This window comes from Pyrus communis, chromosome 10, assembly GCF_041283825.1.
Source record: "Pyrus communis isolate YQ-2024b chromosome 10, ASM4128382v1, whole genome shotgun sequence".
Taxonomy (NCBI): Eukaryota; Viridiplantae; Streptophyta; class Magnoliopsida; order Rosales; family Rosaceae; genus Pyrus; species Pyrus communis.
In genome coordinates, this window is record NC_142574.1 from 7,415,684 (window position 1) to 7,431,041 (window position 15,358).

The 15,358-nt window shown below is 36.7% G+C and overlaps 1 protein-coding gene across 1 annotated transcript; it reads right to left on the reverse strand.

Moving 5' to 3' along the window:
* Positions 1–217: 217 nt before the first annotated feature.
* LOC137729119 (putative polyol transporter 1) lies at positions 218–2,707 on the reverse strand. The gene is made up of 3 exons (XM_068467949.2): positions 2,410–2,707; positions 1,803–2,149; positions 218–1,474 (listed from the first exon to the last, which is right to left on the reverse strand). Exons 1-3 carry the CDS (start codon positions 2,561–2,563, stop codon positions 395–397), a joined length of 1,581 nt encoding a protein of 526 aa, XP_068324050.2. The 5' UTR covers positions 2,564–2,707; the 3' UTR covers positions 218–394.
* Between the last annotated feature and the right edge of the window lie 12,651 nt (positions 2,708–15,358).

The window sequence follows — 15,358 nt, forward strand, 5'->3', positions numbered from 1 at the left end:
GAAACAACTTTAATAGCCAAGTTCAAAAATCGTTCAAAATTGTCAATGGCAGTATTGTTCATAAATATTCATATGCATTATCATTATTCTTGGGCAAATCCTATTATTATAGGTCGTCTCATCTGTGACCTAGTGTCATTCCATTTTAGAAAAAAATAATAATAAAAACTACAAACGGGATGCAAATTAAAAGATTCTTTCAGAAGAAAAAAGAAACTTATCTAATCCCATCTTAAATTCATTTCCTTCATTGTATAGAATAAATAAATAAAAAAAACAAAAAAAAAAAGAAGAGACACACACAACTGAGCTTCCGATAGTTCATTCGATAAAGAAAAAAAAAAAATCCAAATACTTCTAGTAAACCCTAATAAATCTTTTCCAGTTATTATTCCTAGCAAACTTGGGCATTGTTGTTGTCGTCACCATCAACTTGCTTTCTCTCCTTGAGCATTGCATTGGCTTTTCTCCACCTGAAATATTTACCAAACAGAACCTCCATATCTTCTAGGGTTCTGCCCTGTGTTTCCGGCAGCATCGTATAAAAGAACATCCAAGCAGCAGCAGAAATTCCGGCATAAAGAAAGAAGGCCCCACCAATCGTGATGGCCTTGTACAGTGAAATAAATGTCATAGAGACGATCCCACTCGTAACCCTATTACAAGCCACACCGATACTGACTCCTTGAGCGCGTAGCTTCAAGGGGAAGATCTCGGAGCTATATACCCACGTGATGGGCCCTAGCCCGATTGAGAAAAATGCCACATTGAAATATACCATGGCCAGGCACAATCCGACGGCCCAGGGGACTGAACCTTTGTGATGGTCGACGATTGTAAGGCCAACTCCGAGAAACATGAGGGAAAATACCATTCCGCCCACGCTGGTCAGTAGCAACGGACGCCGTCCGAACTTGTCGAGGAAAAATGTGGCGACCAAGATGAAAACGGTCTTGGTGAATCCAACGGCAACGGTGGCGAGTAGCTTATGATTGGAGGAGGTGATACCTGCCTTCTCAAAGATCCTTGGACTGTACAGAACGACAGTGTCTATACCAGACGCTTGTTCGAAGATGTGGATACCGACGGCTGCGATTAAAATATGGCGAACGGCTGGGGTAGGATGGAGGATCAGTTCTTTCCATACGCCTTCACCGTGGCTGCGTTTTGTGACCTGAACAATGTCGTCGTTTAAGTGGGGTGGGATTCCTGCGGCTTCTTTGATATCGTCTAGTCTGAGCTGGCACTCCTCCTCGGACTCTGAAGTTCTTTGGAGGACTTTCTTAGCGTCGCCGAGTCGCCCCTGCATAACCAGCCACCGAGGAGACTCGGGCATGAATAGGACGCCGACTGTGAGAAAAATAGCTGGAACTCCGCCAACTCCGAGCATGAACCGCCAGCCCAAGTGAAGCGGGAGTTTGGAGAAGGCGTAGTTGGCTATGTACCCCAGTAATATGCCAACATTGACAAACACCTACATATGTACATTCAAGCCAATCAACATAAATTCTACTGTCCAAAACAAATTATAAAGTTCATCACAACATTTTTGGTTTTTAAATTAAACTGCAGCAAACAAGTACAATGCAATTTTATTTCAAAAAACCAATAAAATAATATATTTTCCTTTTGGTGTGAGATCAAAATTTGTCAAAAAAGTTCACGTGCAAAGTTACAAATTCAATTCAAATAAACGCTGTAAATTTGACATCATATACATCAAAAGTAAGTTGTTTCACATGATGATCATGCATTGCATAAATTGATGATATATGCAAGTAAGCAAAAAAATTGAAACAAACCTCCGGGAAAGATGTGAGGAAGCCACGGAACGATGCCGGAGAGATCTCGGCAGTGTAGACAGGAGCAATCATCATACCATAGCCAACACCGACTCCGGCTACAAACCGGCCAACCATGAGGAAGGCGTAGTTGGTGGCAAATCCCATGAGGAGAGCTCCGACAAAGAAGATGACTCCCGCTAGAACAATGGTGTACTTGCGGCCGATCCAGTCGGAGGTTCTGCCGGCAAAGGCAGAGCCGAGGAGGGAGTAGATGTTTAGAGTACCAGCAAGTATTTCGACTTGAACGTCACTGATTTTAAGATTTTCTTTGATAAAGAGTGACGCTCCACTCATTACACCAATATCTGTAAATAAAATCAACAAGTAATATAAAATTATGAGATTTGAATCAATATAAATTTAAAAATATATAACGAGACGAGTATAAATGACACTTATTTTGGAGTAACAACAATTTTTTGAAGCAAATTAATTTTCCAATATTTTTCATGTTTCTAGTATGAATACGTTACGTTCTCCAAATATTGATCACTTATCACTTTAACAAATTTGGGAAACTCGTGAACTGTAAGGAGAATTCCAATAAAAAAAAATGGAGAATTACCATAACCCAGTAAGACTGAAGTTGTGCAAGCCAAAAGAGCACAGGCAATAGCGAATTTGCTAGTTTTTGGCTTCTTTGGAGGATCAAAATCTTCAATGCTCGTATTCTGCGGTCCGCCGGTGACGGCATTATCGTTCACCCTCTGGTCAGCCATCAAGCTAGAGAGAGAGAGAGAGAGAGAGAGAGAGAGAGAGAGAGAGAGAGAGAGAGAGAGAGAGAGGTAGAGATGTGTTTGGAGTTTGGAACTATGCCTGTATGTAGAAAACAAGATAGATAATTTGATGGAGAGAAAAAATAGAGCATAGAAATTAGTGTTAATTGCCACTTATATTTATAATGGATGGATTTTATCCATTGGCCCGCGGTAGGTAATGGATTAGGATTTGGATTTATCCAAAGACCCTTATCCAAATTAATTCAGATTTGGTTTTGGACTCAGAAGTGGGATTAGCCAATCAGTTGATGAGTCTCTAAACGTCATGGCAAGAAGAATTAAAATTTTCAACTAACTCGACTCGTGTTTACTGCCACTAATTTCGCTGATTATTGTCAAATATGAATAAATTCATCAACCGTCCATTTTGAGGACATCCAATGAATTCCAATATTAATTCCCCTTCTTGTTGACCATTTATCCCTATCAAACCTCTGTTCAAACACTATTTTATTTTATCTTGAACTTTGCATTATCTTGAATACTTTTTTTCTCCCACCCATCTATGGAAAGTGTTACGAATTACGTAACGCACGCCATACCCTAGAGTTTGAATTTTGCTCTACGTAATTTATGTTAAATCTAAAATTGTCTTGTTAACTGATATTCCATTTACATGCACTATAATCACATATCATGAGCCGCTTCTAAGATTGAAGAAATTTCTAGCTTCCCAAGTGCTCTAGGGTATATCAATCTGTGCTGGGTTTGCATTTTTGGCATTTCATGAAATTCACCTCCTGATTTTACATGCATTCCCTTCATTCTTTCAGACTCCAGGTACCATTTCAATCTAATGAATTTAGTCTTATTCGTCTCTCTGTTTTTTATGTTTTTCATGGTCTTATTCTTTTTGTTGGGGCTTGTCATTTTTTTGTGTTTTTGTTTGTGTTTGTGTTTGAGATGTACTAAGTAAACATGTCATTAGAATGATTAGCTTGATGTTTAGGATTTGATTGCTACATTTTGTTGGGACCTTTTACCCTTTTAAATTTTGCCCATTTCCCCGACAATTCCTAGCTTCACCAATGTTGCAGGAGTTAAAAAGAAGATGGGATGTGCGATCAGCACATATCCTTTTCAAAAATGATAATAATTAGTTACATTGTGCTCTTAGTTGTTTCATGCTAAAATGATTCAAACTTTTCAAAGCAATTAAGATATTGAAAGAAAACAAACAAAGATATTAGAAACCCTCCCTTTCTCTGTTTGTGGGAAAAACCCAGTCCTTGATCATGGTAGCAGCGGTAACAAGTCCATTGAAAAAACATTCTTCGTGTGAGTCACTAGAATTGGTGGTTGTTATGAACTGCAAGATATTTTCTCTCTAGATCATCAATCAAAGTTTTGTCTTCAAGATCTTATGGTTTTCATCATCGTTCATGGCAACGGTTGCTACCTAGAGGAATATAACTAGAATCTCAATGAAAGCATCAATTGTTGGAACTAAATTTACGCACATCCATAGACTAAGGCCAAATTCATTGGAATTGCACATGATATCCAGCGAGGGGAGAATGCGATTGATTGGGGATGTGGTTGAATCCAGATTGAATTGCCTACATATCTTCGGGCAAGGAGAATCAAACCATTTGTATAGCTAAAAAAGCATGTTGTCATGTGCAGTTTACCGCTGGCACTTAGCACAAGGATCAGATCATTAGTTTTCGCTGGAGTCTAAACGGGCGTTGCCTCAATCAATGACTTCTCAAAATTGAAGACAACGTCTTCAAGGGCTTTTACACGTTTTTCGAGGCCAATAAACTTTGACTGTACCTTTATTCGAGAAGCTTTTCGAACTTTAATAATGAAGGCGTTAATCTTCATCAGGGTTTCCCATATTCATTCCATGGCTAGAACGTCTTTAGCACCATAAGTGTAGTTGTGTTGTGTTCTAGGGCGATAGAAGTATTAGGACGTTTTGAAATAGTCATTATTGTAGTAGAGTAATTTAGTCAGGGGAGTATGAATTTACTCTCAATGAAAGCACCAATTTTCGGAACCAAATTCGCGCACCACTGTTAACAGTGAAGATGCAGAAACTTGTTACCTTTAAAAAAAATCGTAAGAAACCTAAGAACCAGTAAGGTGCTAACCAAAGGCTCTCCGAAGGTCAAATAGTAAGCAAACATAGAAGACTCAAGCAGTAGGCAAGAGAATAAATGTATGATAATTACGTTACCAAAGATGAACCCTATAAGGGTATGTTTACACTATCAAGATAGAGTTATTTTACGACATAGACTCCGTATTAAACCGTGAGAATCCCAAAAGATATCTAGAAGTAGATTTTGCATCCTCTTACGAGTGTGATTACTTGCAGTGTACGTCAAGCCCAAGATTGTAGGAATTTAAAGAATATAGAAAACTTGGTTGATTCCATACTATATCAAGTTCTCGTATCTTGTGGAATAAGCTTGGTTAATCTCAACGAACTCGTCGAACTTCGCCCACTACTTTATAACAAGATGATGGTGACATCGTTGATTCATCTATGTAGCTCAATGGTGGAAGTTGTTGAGTCCATGACTTTACTTCTTAGGTAGTCGTACTTCAATCCGCCTTACTCCGTCCCTGGAAAACCATGGTCCCATAAGAGGGATCGAAAGAAGCAGAGAAAGAAAGGAAACATAAAGAGAGAGGAACACATAGAGAGGAGAGAGAAAGAGACATTAATGAAAATGAGCGGGTAAATGTAGAGAAAGGAAAGACCCAATTTCACCCTAAGCTCATTTTGGCTAATTTATTGTCAGCCGTTCAAATGAAATCCAACGGTTTACATTGTTCCTCACAAATGGTCCACAAGTAGCGATCTGCTTAAGAGAAGTTGGGAATCCCTCATACTTTTGGATCACATCATGGCATTGATAGTGAATTAAACTAAAACATGTATTGTGGCCCTCAAGGTAGTTTTTTAAATGAACCAAGTGAAGCTGAATATTAAAATAAGCAAGTTCAAAACCATAATTAGTAAATTCGTGTACAATATATCTATGTAGGCAAAAATAATCATAAGGTGACACGTGAATTTTTGGGTTAAAAAGACAAAATTACCCTAGAGGCACACCAGGATTCCTACACGCGAGCAATGGACAATCATCTCTCAACCAAGTCAAAAGTGCCTAATATAGGTAATAATTCAAAACCTATTTCATCCATCCTCATCAAATCATCTCCACAAGGTAACTCCGAAATCATTCCCCTTTTATTATATTAATTAGCTATTCAATTAGGAAATTATTCTATTAATTAGCTAATTAATTGATTTATTATTCAATCATTCCTAATTAGCTACAAATCATGAACCTCACCCAAAATACCAACCAAGTGACCGGTCCTCCTCCTCCTAAAAGGGCCAGCCACACCCCTATAAATACTACTTCATTCTCTCCAAAACACAATTCCAACTCTCTTGCAAAATTCTCTAAATTGTCCATACACTTTTCTCTCAAAATTCTAACTTTAGCATTGGAGGTTCTTCGGCCAAAGCCCCCCCTCCCAATTCATCATGGGCGCGTGAGGCTCTTGGCCTTGACCTTAGGTGTTAATTGTTTTGTTTGTGCAATTTTGTCCAAGAATGAGAAGACGGAAATTTGCATCCACAATATCTACAAGTATTTCTTTAAAATACTTCGTTTAATTTAACATGTCTTAATTATTCATTCAATTACACTTTTTAAAAACTCCAGTGTATAGTACACATATTATACACATTCATACATATTAATCACGTTTAAAACACGTTATTTTCACACATTTTTTCAATAATACATGTAAAACTCACACTATTCTACCTATGTTTTTAGCATATTATTAAAGAAATAAAAACACATTATTTTTTTAATAAATTAAATTAAATTTTATAAAGATGACTGAATTTTTCAATATATTATTTTAGCAAAATTATCAGAAAATACGATCACATATTATTCATGTATTATACTAGTTTCGTATTACGTAACAAATGAAGTAACGGAAAGAATAGTTCAAAATTGTATGTTTGGTCTTTGAAATGTGGATGTTATCCGACTTACATTACGAAGAAAGAGAGAAATAAATGATGGTTGATCAAAGTCCAATTGCATCCAAATCATATTCTTAGTGGTTGAACTTGGTATGGTGTAGAGATTAGGGTTGACAAAGCGATAGGTTTTAAGCTCATCAAAACTTCTTTACAAATAACAGGAAATATTGTACCTAACACCACCACGAACCTGATGATTTTCGATTCCAAATGATGAAAATTTCATCAATCTAAATATAGATATATTTCCATCGGATGCCAGGTATTAATTAGATTAGCTTTTCTAGTTCAACACAATCGCATTAACCTTTCAATCAATTTTTGAATGAAGAGACCTTATCAGGAGTGAGACATTGGCTTAGGCTCCGTTGGATAATGCCTTTTTAAGTATAAGTAGACATTTTATTCATTGTTATGCAATAAATTTAATTAAAACTAAAATTTTGATAAGGAAAAAAAAAAAAAAAAAAAAAAAAAAAAAAAAGAGGCCCTAGGCACCACCTAGACTCTGAACATCTGCCCATCACCCAACTTGTGCAATGCCTTTTAAAATCTTGAGAAATATAACGAAGATCATTAAATGTACTAAATGATTTCATTGTTTTTTGCGGGGATTAATTAAAAGTTAATTAATTAAACGAAAAAAATATAATTGGGCCTTTGGTTAGTTTTAAGCTCACTAGGCCACAAGAAGTTGAATGGTTTAGCTTAACGCTAGTGAGGCTGGCTTGATTGCGCAAAATGCTAGGTTTTCTCCGTTCGCGTTTTCTACAATGTGGACCGAGTTTTGATGTCCATTTGTGCGGACAAATGTAGGTCATTGGATATGATCTCAACAATTGTAAACAAATCAATCAAAGTTAGTTTACAGTAAAACCAGGTCATAAATGTCTATGACCCGTCACCCAACAACATTGTTTTTTTCAACTGAAACTCTCCCCCTCCTCAACAACAATTAACTCATATTCATTAATCTTGTCGTCTCCTCAACCCAAAACTCTTATGTGAACGATTTCAAAATAAAAAAAAATAAATAAAAAAAAAAATTCAATTGACTTTTATGCCGTTTGAAACTTAGTCGAACTTCTCCATTGTTTTTCGTCCCTAGCAAGGTGTTCGAAACTCAATCAACTTTCAACTGCGCATTCGAAACTTAGTCGAACTTTGTTCGAAATTGGTTCTAAATTTGTCATGTTGGTTCAACAAAAAGGACATCGTGCGTGTTCTTCCAAGTCGAGATTGAGACTCCTTGCTTCCACAAATTAACCGTGTCATACTTCCCCTAAAATCACGTTGAAATTTGGTGAGTTTTAAAATTTGGAACCCTAGAAGTCAAGTTTGTTATTTTTGTTAAATTTGTTAAATGAATTCAGTATTCATGGTTAATTATGTATGGTCATTGATAAAATTAGTGGAAATTTGTGGAATTGTGGGGAAATGTCGGTTCGATGTAGGCTTATGAATTCTTGCTAGGTTGTGTAGAGGGCTTATATTGTTGAATTTTATTGTGTCGAAGTTATATTGTTGACTTGTGTTGATGACAACTTGTTTAATTTTATGGATTAACTTAAGTTTCCTAAATTTAATATGCATTGTTCACGGTTAATCTCTCTATTAATTAATGAAATCATCTTTGTCAACCAAAAGAAGGTAAAAAGACAACTTTGTTTTCTATCACAAAAAAAAATGATGGGTAATAATGTAATTTTACAGATTTAAATTTTACTGTTTTTTATTAAAACCACACATACAGATAATGTTAAAATATCTCTAATATTTAAAATTAAAAAAAAAAAAAAAAAAAAAAAAACCCAAAAACAAAAATCTCTCATTGCCTCCACGTCTCTCTCTCTCTACTTCTTATTTTCTAAGAATTTGTGTAGACAAATCTAATGTATTATTATGAAAACTGATTGACAAGTTGTGTCCGTAGAGATGGTCTGCACACAAAAGTGGGACATTTTCAGACCTAACTTCACCGCCTTCAATATTTACATTGGCACCCCGCGTAAAAAGCGTGGTCACGAAAAACGTGTTGCACCGAAAAGAACACTTGGAGACGTGTCAGATTTGTCGGCCACAAAACCTTTGTCCTACCTTTAAAGACAGAGAAAATGTGATCTGCCCATGCTTTTCTTGGGGGGAAAATATGACTTGATTTTATTATATTTCCAGCACCCCGACTATGATATCATTAGACCTAACATTCGTGTCGTGTTTCTCGTATTCGTATTGTTCTCGTGCCATACTTTATAGTTTAATGAATCGTATCATGTAACACCCGCTAAAGTAAACGGGTAAATGACCCGACCCGAAATCAACCTATTAATATTATCAAATAATATGACATGATCTGTTACCCGTTAAGAAAAATATATTTTAAATCAATAAAAATAAAAATGAAAAACATAATTTGACCCAAAAAAATATAAAACATAATATTAAATTAGTATATACATACTAAATTTTAGAGTTGATCCCTTCATGAAAGTTGTAAAGCTTTTCACTACGAGTGATTACATTTTTCACACTTTTACAATTATTATTATTAATTTTATTAATTTTGCACTAAAATAAAATTAAAAAAAAAACATTGTTCATGAGATTTGGAGGGTTTTAAAAATCTAAACGACCATGTAATTATTGTCTAAGCGTTAAGGATGCAATTATAAACGTTTATTATGCTTTCATATCTTTCAGACTTGTACATTAATGATTGTGAATTTTGTTTATTTTGAACTCTCTTAAAAATACTATTCATGAGAGTTTGTATGGTTTTAAAAATTCAAATGATCATATACCCATCCTCAAAGTGTAGAGGATGCGACTACGAGCGTTTGCATGTTTTTTTCATATTTTTCGCACATGTAAACTAATTATTATAATTTTTTTAATGTATTTGGTATTTTTAAATTACTTGATATTTTTATTTTTAATATGTTTTATGATTTTTAATCTCAATCTTTGCCTATAATATACTATAAAAATAAATAAATAAATAAAACTTACATTTTAAAATTTATATAGAATAATAATTAATAAACAATATATACATATTCATTATATCTATTGTATTTTATAGTAAGTTTTTTTTAGTAGTTTAAAAAATTAAAATCATCAAAATCACTTTTTTCTTATCGTGTCGAAATTGGTTACCTGCGTGTCACTCTCGTGTAAACATATTAAGGACCCGTTATTAATGTTTTATTATCGTGTGACCCAATAATGACCTGATTAATTATCGTCTTGACCCGAAACCAGTTATTTTCGTGTCGTGTTAATGAGTCATGTAAGAAATTGTCAGGTCTAGATATCATCATACAATAAGGTATGTGTGGAATTGGAACAAAGAAAAAGAAAAAAAGTTAATCTCAATTTACTATCCTAAAGTTTTTGGGTTTTCAACCTTTAGTACATGAAATTTTTTTCATTCCAGAGTGGTACATAAAGTTATAATTTTGGGATACTTTCATACATCGGTTAAGGTTGCTGATAAATTTGCCGTTAACTGATGACGTGGCATCCACGTGAACAATGACTAAACGCCATATGGATATTAAAAAATAAATTAATAAAATAATAAAAACTAAAAAAATTTTTAAAAATAAATAAAAAATATATATTTGGGCGTCTTCTCCCTTACCCCTTCCAACGCCCTTCTCTCCTCTGCACCCACCCTTTCCCCTCCCTCTTCGACTCTACCCACTCCATTTTTTTCTCTCTCCCTCCCAATGCATTGACACACAACGTACTGCTCTGTCCTAATTCAAACCGCAAGCCCTAATCTCCCAAATTCCCCTTCCGATTCATCCATTTCCAATGTCCTCCAATGGCCCCGATGAGCCCTGCAACTCCAAGACCAAACCGGAATTCCATTTTGGGTAAATTCGACGGCCAAAGAAGAACCACTTTTCTTCTTTCGTAATTGTTCTTTCAAGCGTTTTCTCAACTCAAGGTATGCCAATGCTTCCTTGGTAGGCTTTGGATCTTCCTCTTCCTCTTCATACTCTTCGCCATTCTCATCATCCTTGTAATCCTCATATTCGTTGTCTGATTGACCATAATCTTATCCCAAAAAGTTGTCAAACTAAGGGGGTGTAGTCAACTTAGGATTTGAAAGGATTTTAATAGATTTTGTTAAGTGATGGATTTCATAGGACTACGAGACTTATACAAAATCCATATGGATTTTGGAAGATTTTCGAAGATTCATATAACAGATTTCTATGGATTTTGATAGATTTTACAATGTTGAATCTTGACCATCAAATAAATCAAATGGTGATACATGTATCTAGGTCATAAATCTATTAAAATGAAGTTGAAATAAAATGTCAAGATTATCACATAAACCCAACTACTCAAAAGTCTCCAGCTGCACTCCTTTCCAATCCTATTTCCTCCCCACTTTATTCTTTTCTCTTTTCCGTTCCAGCTAACCTCTCTCCTCCAATCTTCTTTTTTTTTTTCTTTTTTTTTTGTCAATACTCCTCTAATCTTGTTTTCCGCGACTCTCTCTTACTCCTCTTCCTTCACAACCCAATTTCAATTCCCCTTCTCTGCCATGAAGAAAAAATTGCAAAAAGAACTCTAGAAAAATTGCATTGGTGAAATAGAAAAATTCCAGAGATAAAGAAAAAATTGCAGAGATGAAGGAAGAAGATAAAGTGTGAGAGGAAGCGGGAGAGGTTCTTGGATTTGAAATCCTAGGGTGTGAGGTAGGATTCTATTTGGTCTTGATTATATATACTTCTTACTCTCAAATCTCACAAAATCCACATCTTTATGAAATCCTACAAAATCTTTAATTTTTCAATACTAATCTAGATGTGTCACATCCCGGTCTCCCGCCTTGAGGATATTGTCCGCTTTGGCATTCCTGGCCTGGACTAGGTCGCAGACACCATGCTACCGCACGGTTTTGTTTTTGCAGGCCGCAGCCCCAAAAGGCCTCCTCAAAGGGTACCACCAGGCATGTACATATAAGGCCCAAAGACCACGCCCTCACGGGCGATGTGGGATATTACAATCCACCCCCCTTAGGGAGCCCGACGTCCTCGTCGGCACACCACGGCCGTGAGTCTGGCTCTGATACCAAATTGTCACATCCCGGCCCGGGCAGCACCACTTCCCGGGCCCGCTCCACCACCGTAGCACGATATTGTCCGCTTTGGGCTTACCATTCCCTCACAGTTTTGTTTTTGGGAACTCACGAGCAACTTCCCTGTGGGTCACCCATCATGGGAGTGCTCTAGCCCCCTTCTCGCTTAACTTCGGAGTTCCTACGAAACCTGAAGCCAGTGATCTCCCAAAAGGCCTCGTGCTAGGTAGGGATGGGAATATACATATAAGGATCACTCCCCTGGGCGATGTGGGATGTCATAATCCACCCCCCTTAGGGGCCCGACGTCCTCGTCGGTACACCACGGCCAGGGTTAGGCTCTGATATCAAATTGTCACATCCCGGTCTCCCGCCTTGAGGATATTGTCCGCTTTGGCATTCCTGGCCTGGACTAGGTCGCAGACACCAGGCTACCGCACGGTTTTGTTTTTGCAGGCCTCAGCCCCAAAAGGCCTCCTCAAAGGGTACCACCAGACATGTACATATAAGGCCCAAAGACCACGCCCTCACGGGCGATGTGGGATACTACAAGATGGACTTTAAAAATGACTATTAAAATCTTGATTGACTACACCCAGATTTGCATGGATTCTAAAAATCATTTAAAATCCTTTGGTTGACTACACTAGGATTTTAAAGTGTTTTAACATCCTTCCAAATCCGAGTTTGACTACAACCCCTAATTTTCTCCAAAAAATAATAGATTATCAATATCGAAAATTTACATCCAATAAAAAACAGATAGATGAAGATTGAAAATTTGCTTACATCTCTATCATATCCTGTATTTCCCTCTCGATCTGAACAATTACAAATGCAAAGTACCTGAAAAATCACCAAAAAAAAAAAACCCTAATTTTTATTATGTTGAACTAAAACAACTATTCAAAATCTTCAATTTTCGTCAAATCAAACAATTACAGCCAAAACCCATATAGGCTCTGTTCAATTCCATGGATTTAGCATTGCATTCCAATGCCGAATCCACAATTCGGATGCATAAATTTCATTCCGAATTATGAAATTTCAATTGTAACATCCCACATCACCTAGGGGAGTGGATCCTGTAAGCCTTATATGTATATTCCCATCTCTACCTAGCATGAGGTCTTTTGGGAACTCATTGGCTTCGGGTTCCATCGGAACTCCAAAGTTAAGCGAGTTTGGGCTGGAACAATCCTAGGATGGGTGACGCATTGCGAAGTTGCTCGTAAGTTCCCAGAAACAAAACCGTGAGGGAGTGGTCGGGGCTCAAAGCGGACAATATCGTGCTACAGTAGAGTCGAGCCCGGGATGTGGTGGAGGCCTAAACCAAGATGTGACAATTTGGTATCAGAGCTAATCCCTTGCCGGAAGTGTGCCGACGAGGACATCGGGCCCCTAAGGGGGGTGGACTGTAACATCCCACATCGCCCAGGGGAGTGGATCATGTAAGCCTTATATGTATATTCTCATCTCTACCTAGCACGAGGCCTTTTGGGAGCTTATTGGCTTCGTGTTCCATCGGAACTCCGAAGTTAAGCGAGTTTGGGTTGGAGTAATCTCAGGATGGGTGACCCACTGGGAAGTTGCTCGTGAGTTCCCAGAAACAAAACCATGAGGGCATGGTTGGGCCCAAAACGAACAATATCGTGCTACGGTGGAGTCGAGCTTGGAATGTGATGAGGGCCCAGGCCTGGATGTGGTGGGGCCCAGGCGGGGATGTGACACCAATCCCAAATCTCCTTAAACTGAAAAATCAGAACGAAACTACTCACCTGAAATTCCTTTCAATCACAACACCGATCGAAAATCATGAGGCCTCTGAAATCTAGGATAATCTGTGCGGAGCTGCTAAAAGTGCGATTCGGATTCCTCTGCCTTCAAGCCCTAAGTATTGAAAACCAAGTTCGATTGAAGACAAATGGATATGATGCGATCAGAATTCTAAAAGAGAGAATATGTAAGCCCTAAATTGTACGGCTTTGGGTTTGACAGGTTACTGTGAAACGGAGAGTCTAATTTACCCGATAAGCCCTAATTTATTTTTTCATTTTTTAATATCCACGTTGCGTCCAGTCATTACCCACGTGGATGTCACATCATTAGTTAACGGTAAACTTAATAACAACCTTAACGGATGTATGAAAATATCCCAAAATTATAACTTTATGTACCACTCTGGGATGAAAAAATTTTCATGTACCAAATGTTGAAAACCAAGAAACTTTAGGGTAGTAAACTAAGATTAACCCCAAAAAAAAAAAAAAAAAAAAAAAAGGATACGTGTGGAATTAGTCCACCAGGATTTTTCCAGATTTCTTTGATGAGGATTTTGAGAATTCATGGATCGTGTTCGTTCATCGTACATTGTGCGATAAGTTTTTGTCAGGTACTGTTTATGTTTAATTTTAAATGAAAATATTTAAAATAATTTATGACCGCAAGATGTACGATGAACGGACACAATTCACGAATTTCCGAAATCCTCACAAAGAGAATCCGGTATGGATCCGGATTTGGAAGTAGTGATTTATATCTTGTGTTGTGAGCTTGTCAATGCTGTTATTAGACATTTAAAAAAAAAATTATACAAAAAAAAAAAAATCCCACTTTTACAGTTTAATCATTTTGTTATAATCCAATTGATTTCTTTTATTTAGAAGAATTAGTTGAGTAATTTTTTCTTTATAGTTTGGGTGTAGTGTGAATTTCTCTGAAGTGTACTAATATCGAAGATTTTTAATTGACACGATTATTAACCGCTGACGAATAACTTTTGAATGAGTAATCAGATGAAATATGGGTAAACATAACATCAGAGGAAATTCATAATCCATACATTGTAATAGTTCAATGGAAGTTGGCTCGATAAAAATTTAAGAGAATGGATAGTGGAGTACAAATTCAGAGAAAAATCGACAATAAATTGTTTTGCTTATGGTGCTTTCTTCAGCTAAGAATATAGTGACATTGAATAATATTTATCATTAAGAAGAGTAATGCTAAAAACACCCCACAAATTTTTTTCACTCCTACCAAATGTGTAAATGTAATGTTTGTATCAAAATCTTTCATATTACTTGAAACTAGTTTGAGACTGCTTAAATTTTTTTTTATAAACAAGGGTGGAAAAGAAATTAGGCTATAATTTGTGTTTGTTAACTAATGATGCACAAAATCAAGTTGACTTTGGAACAAAATAAAATGTCAAGGTGGAACCTTCGCAAGGTTGCTACACCAAGTGTAGGTAATATGTAAAGAGATAGAGATAGGAAATCAAACACAAGATACATGTGGTTCATCCTAAGTTGGGCTACATCCATGAGAGTAGAGGAGCCATCATTAATAATGTAGAGTTTACGTTATACAAAAGTTCAAACATAATCATCACTAGTAAGTTCTAATAATGGGTTAAGTGGAATAATGTCATTACGAGTTAATTATAGGAGACCTTTTTATAGTTGAGGAGAGTTGCACACTTTTGTCTACGGTCGATGTGGGACTTCAAGAGTTTTATTCCGATGTTGACACGTATTACGTTGTGATTGATCTTCCTGGTTGGAGAAAAACTCTTGTACTTCAGCAGGAATGCCTCCACATATATGCT

Coding starts and splice junctions, on each gene's coding strand:
- LOC137729119 (XM_068467949.2), bottom strand. CDS start 2,563: ATGGCTGACCAGAGGGTGAACGATAATGCCGTCACCGGCGGACCGCAG. Junction 2,150..2,409: donor TTCAGTCTTACTGGGTTATG/GTAATTCTCCAT, acceptor TTTTATTTACAG/ATATTGGTGTAATGAGTGGA. Junction 1,475..1,802: donor TCCTCACATCTTTCCCGGAG/GTTTGTTTCAAT, acceptor GTACATATGTAG/GTGTTTGTCAATGTTGGCAT.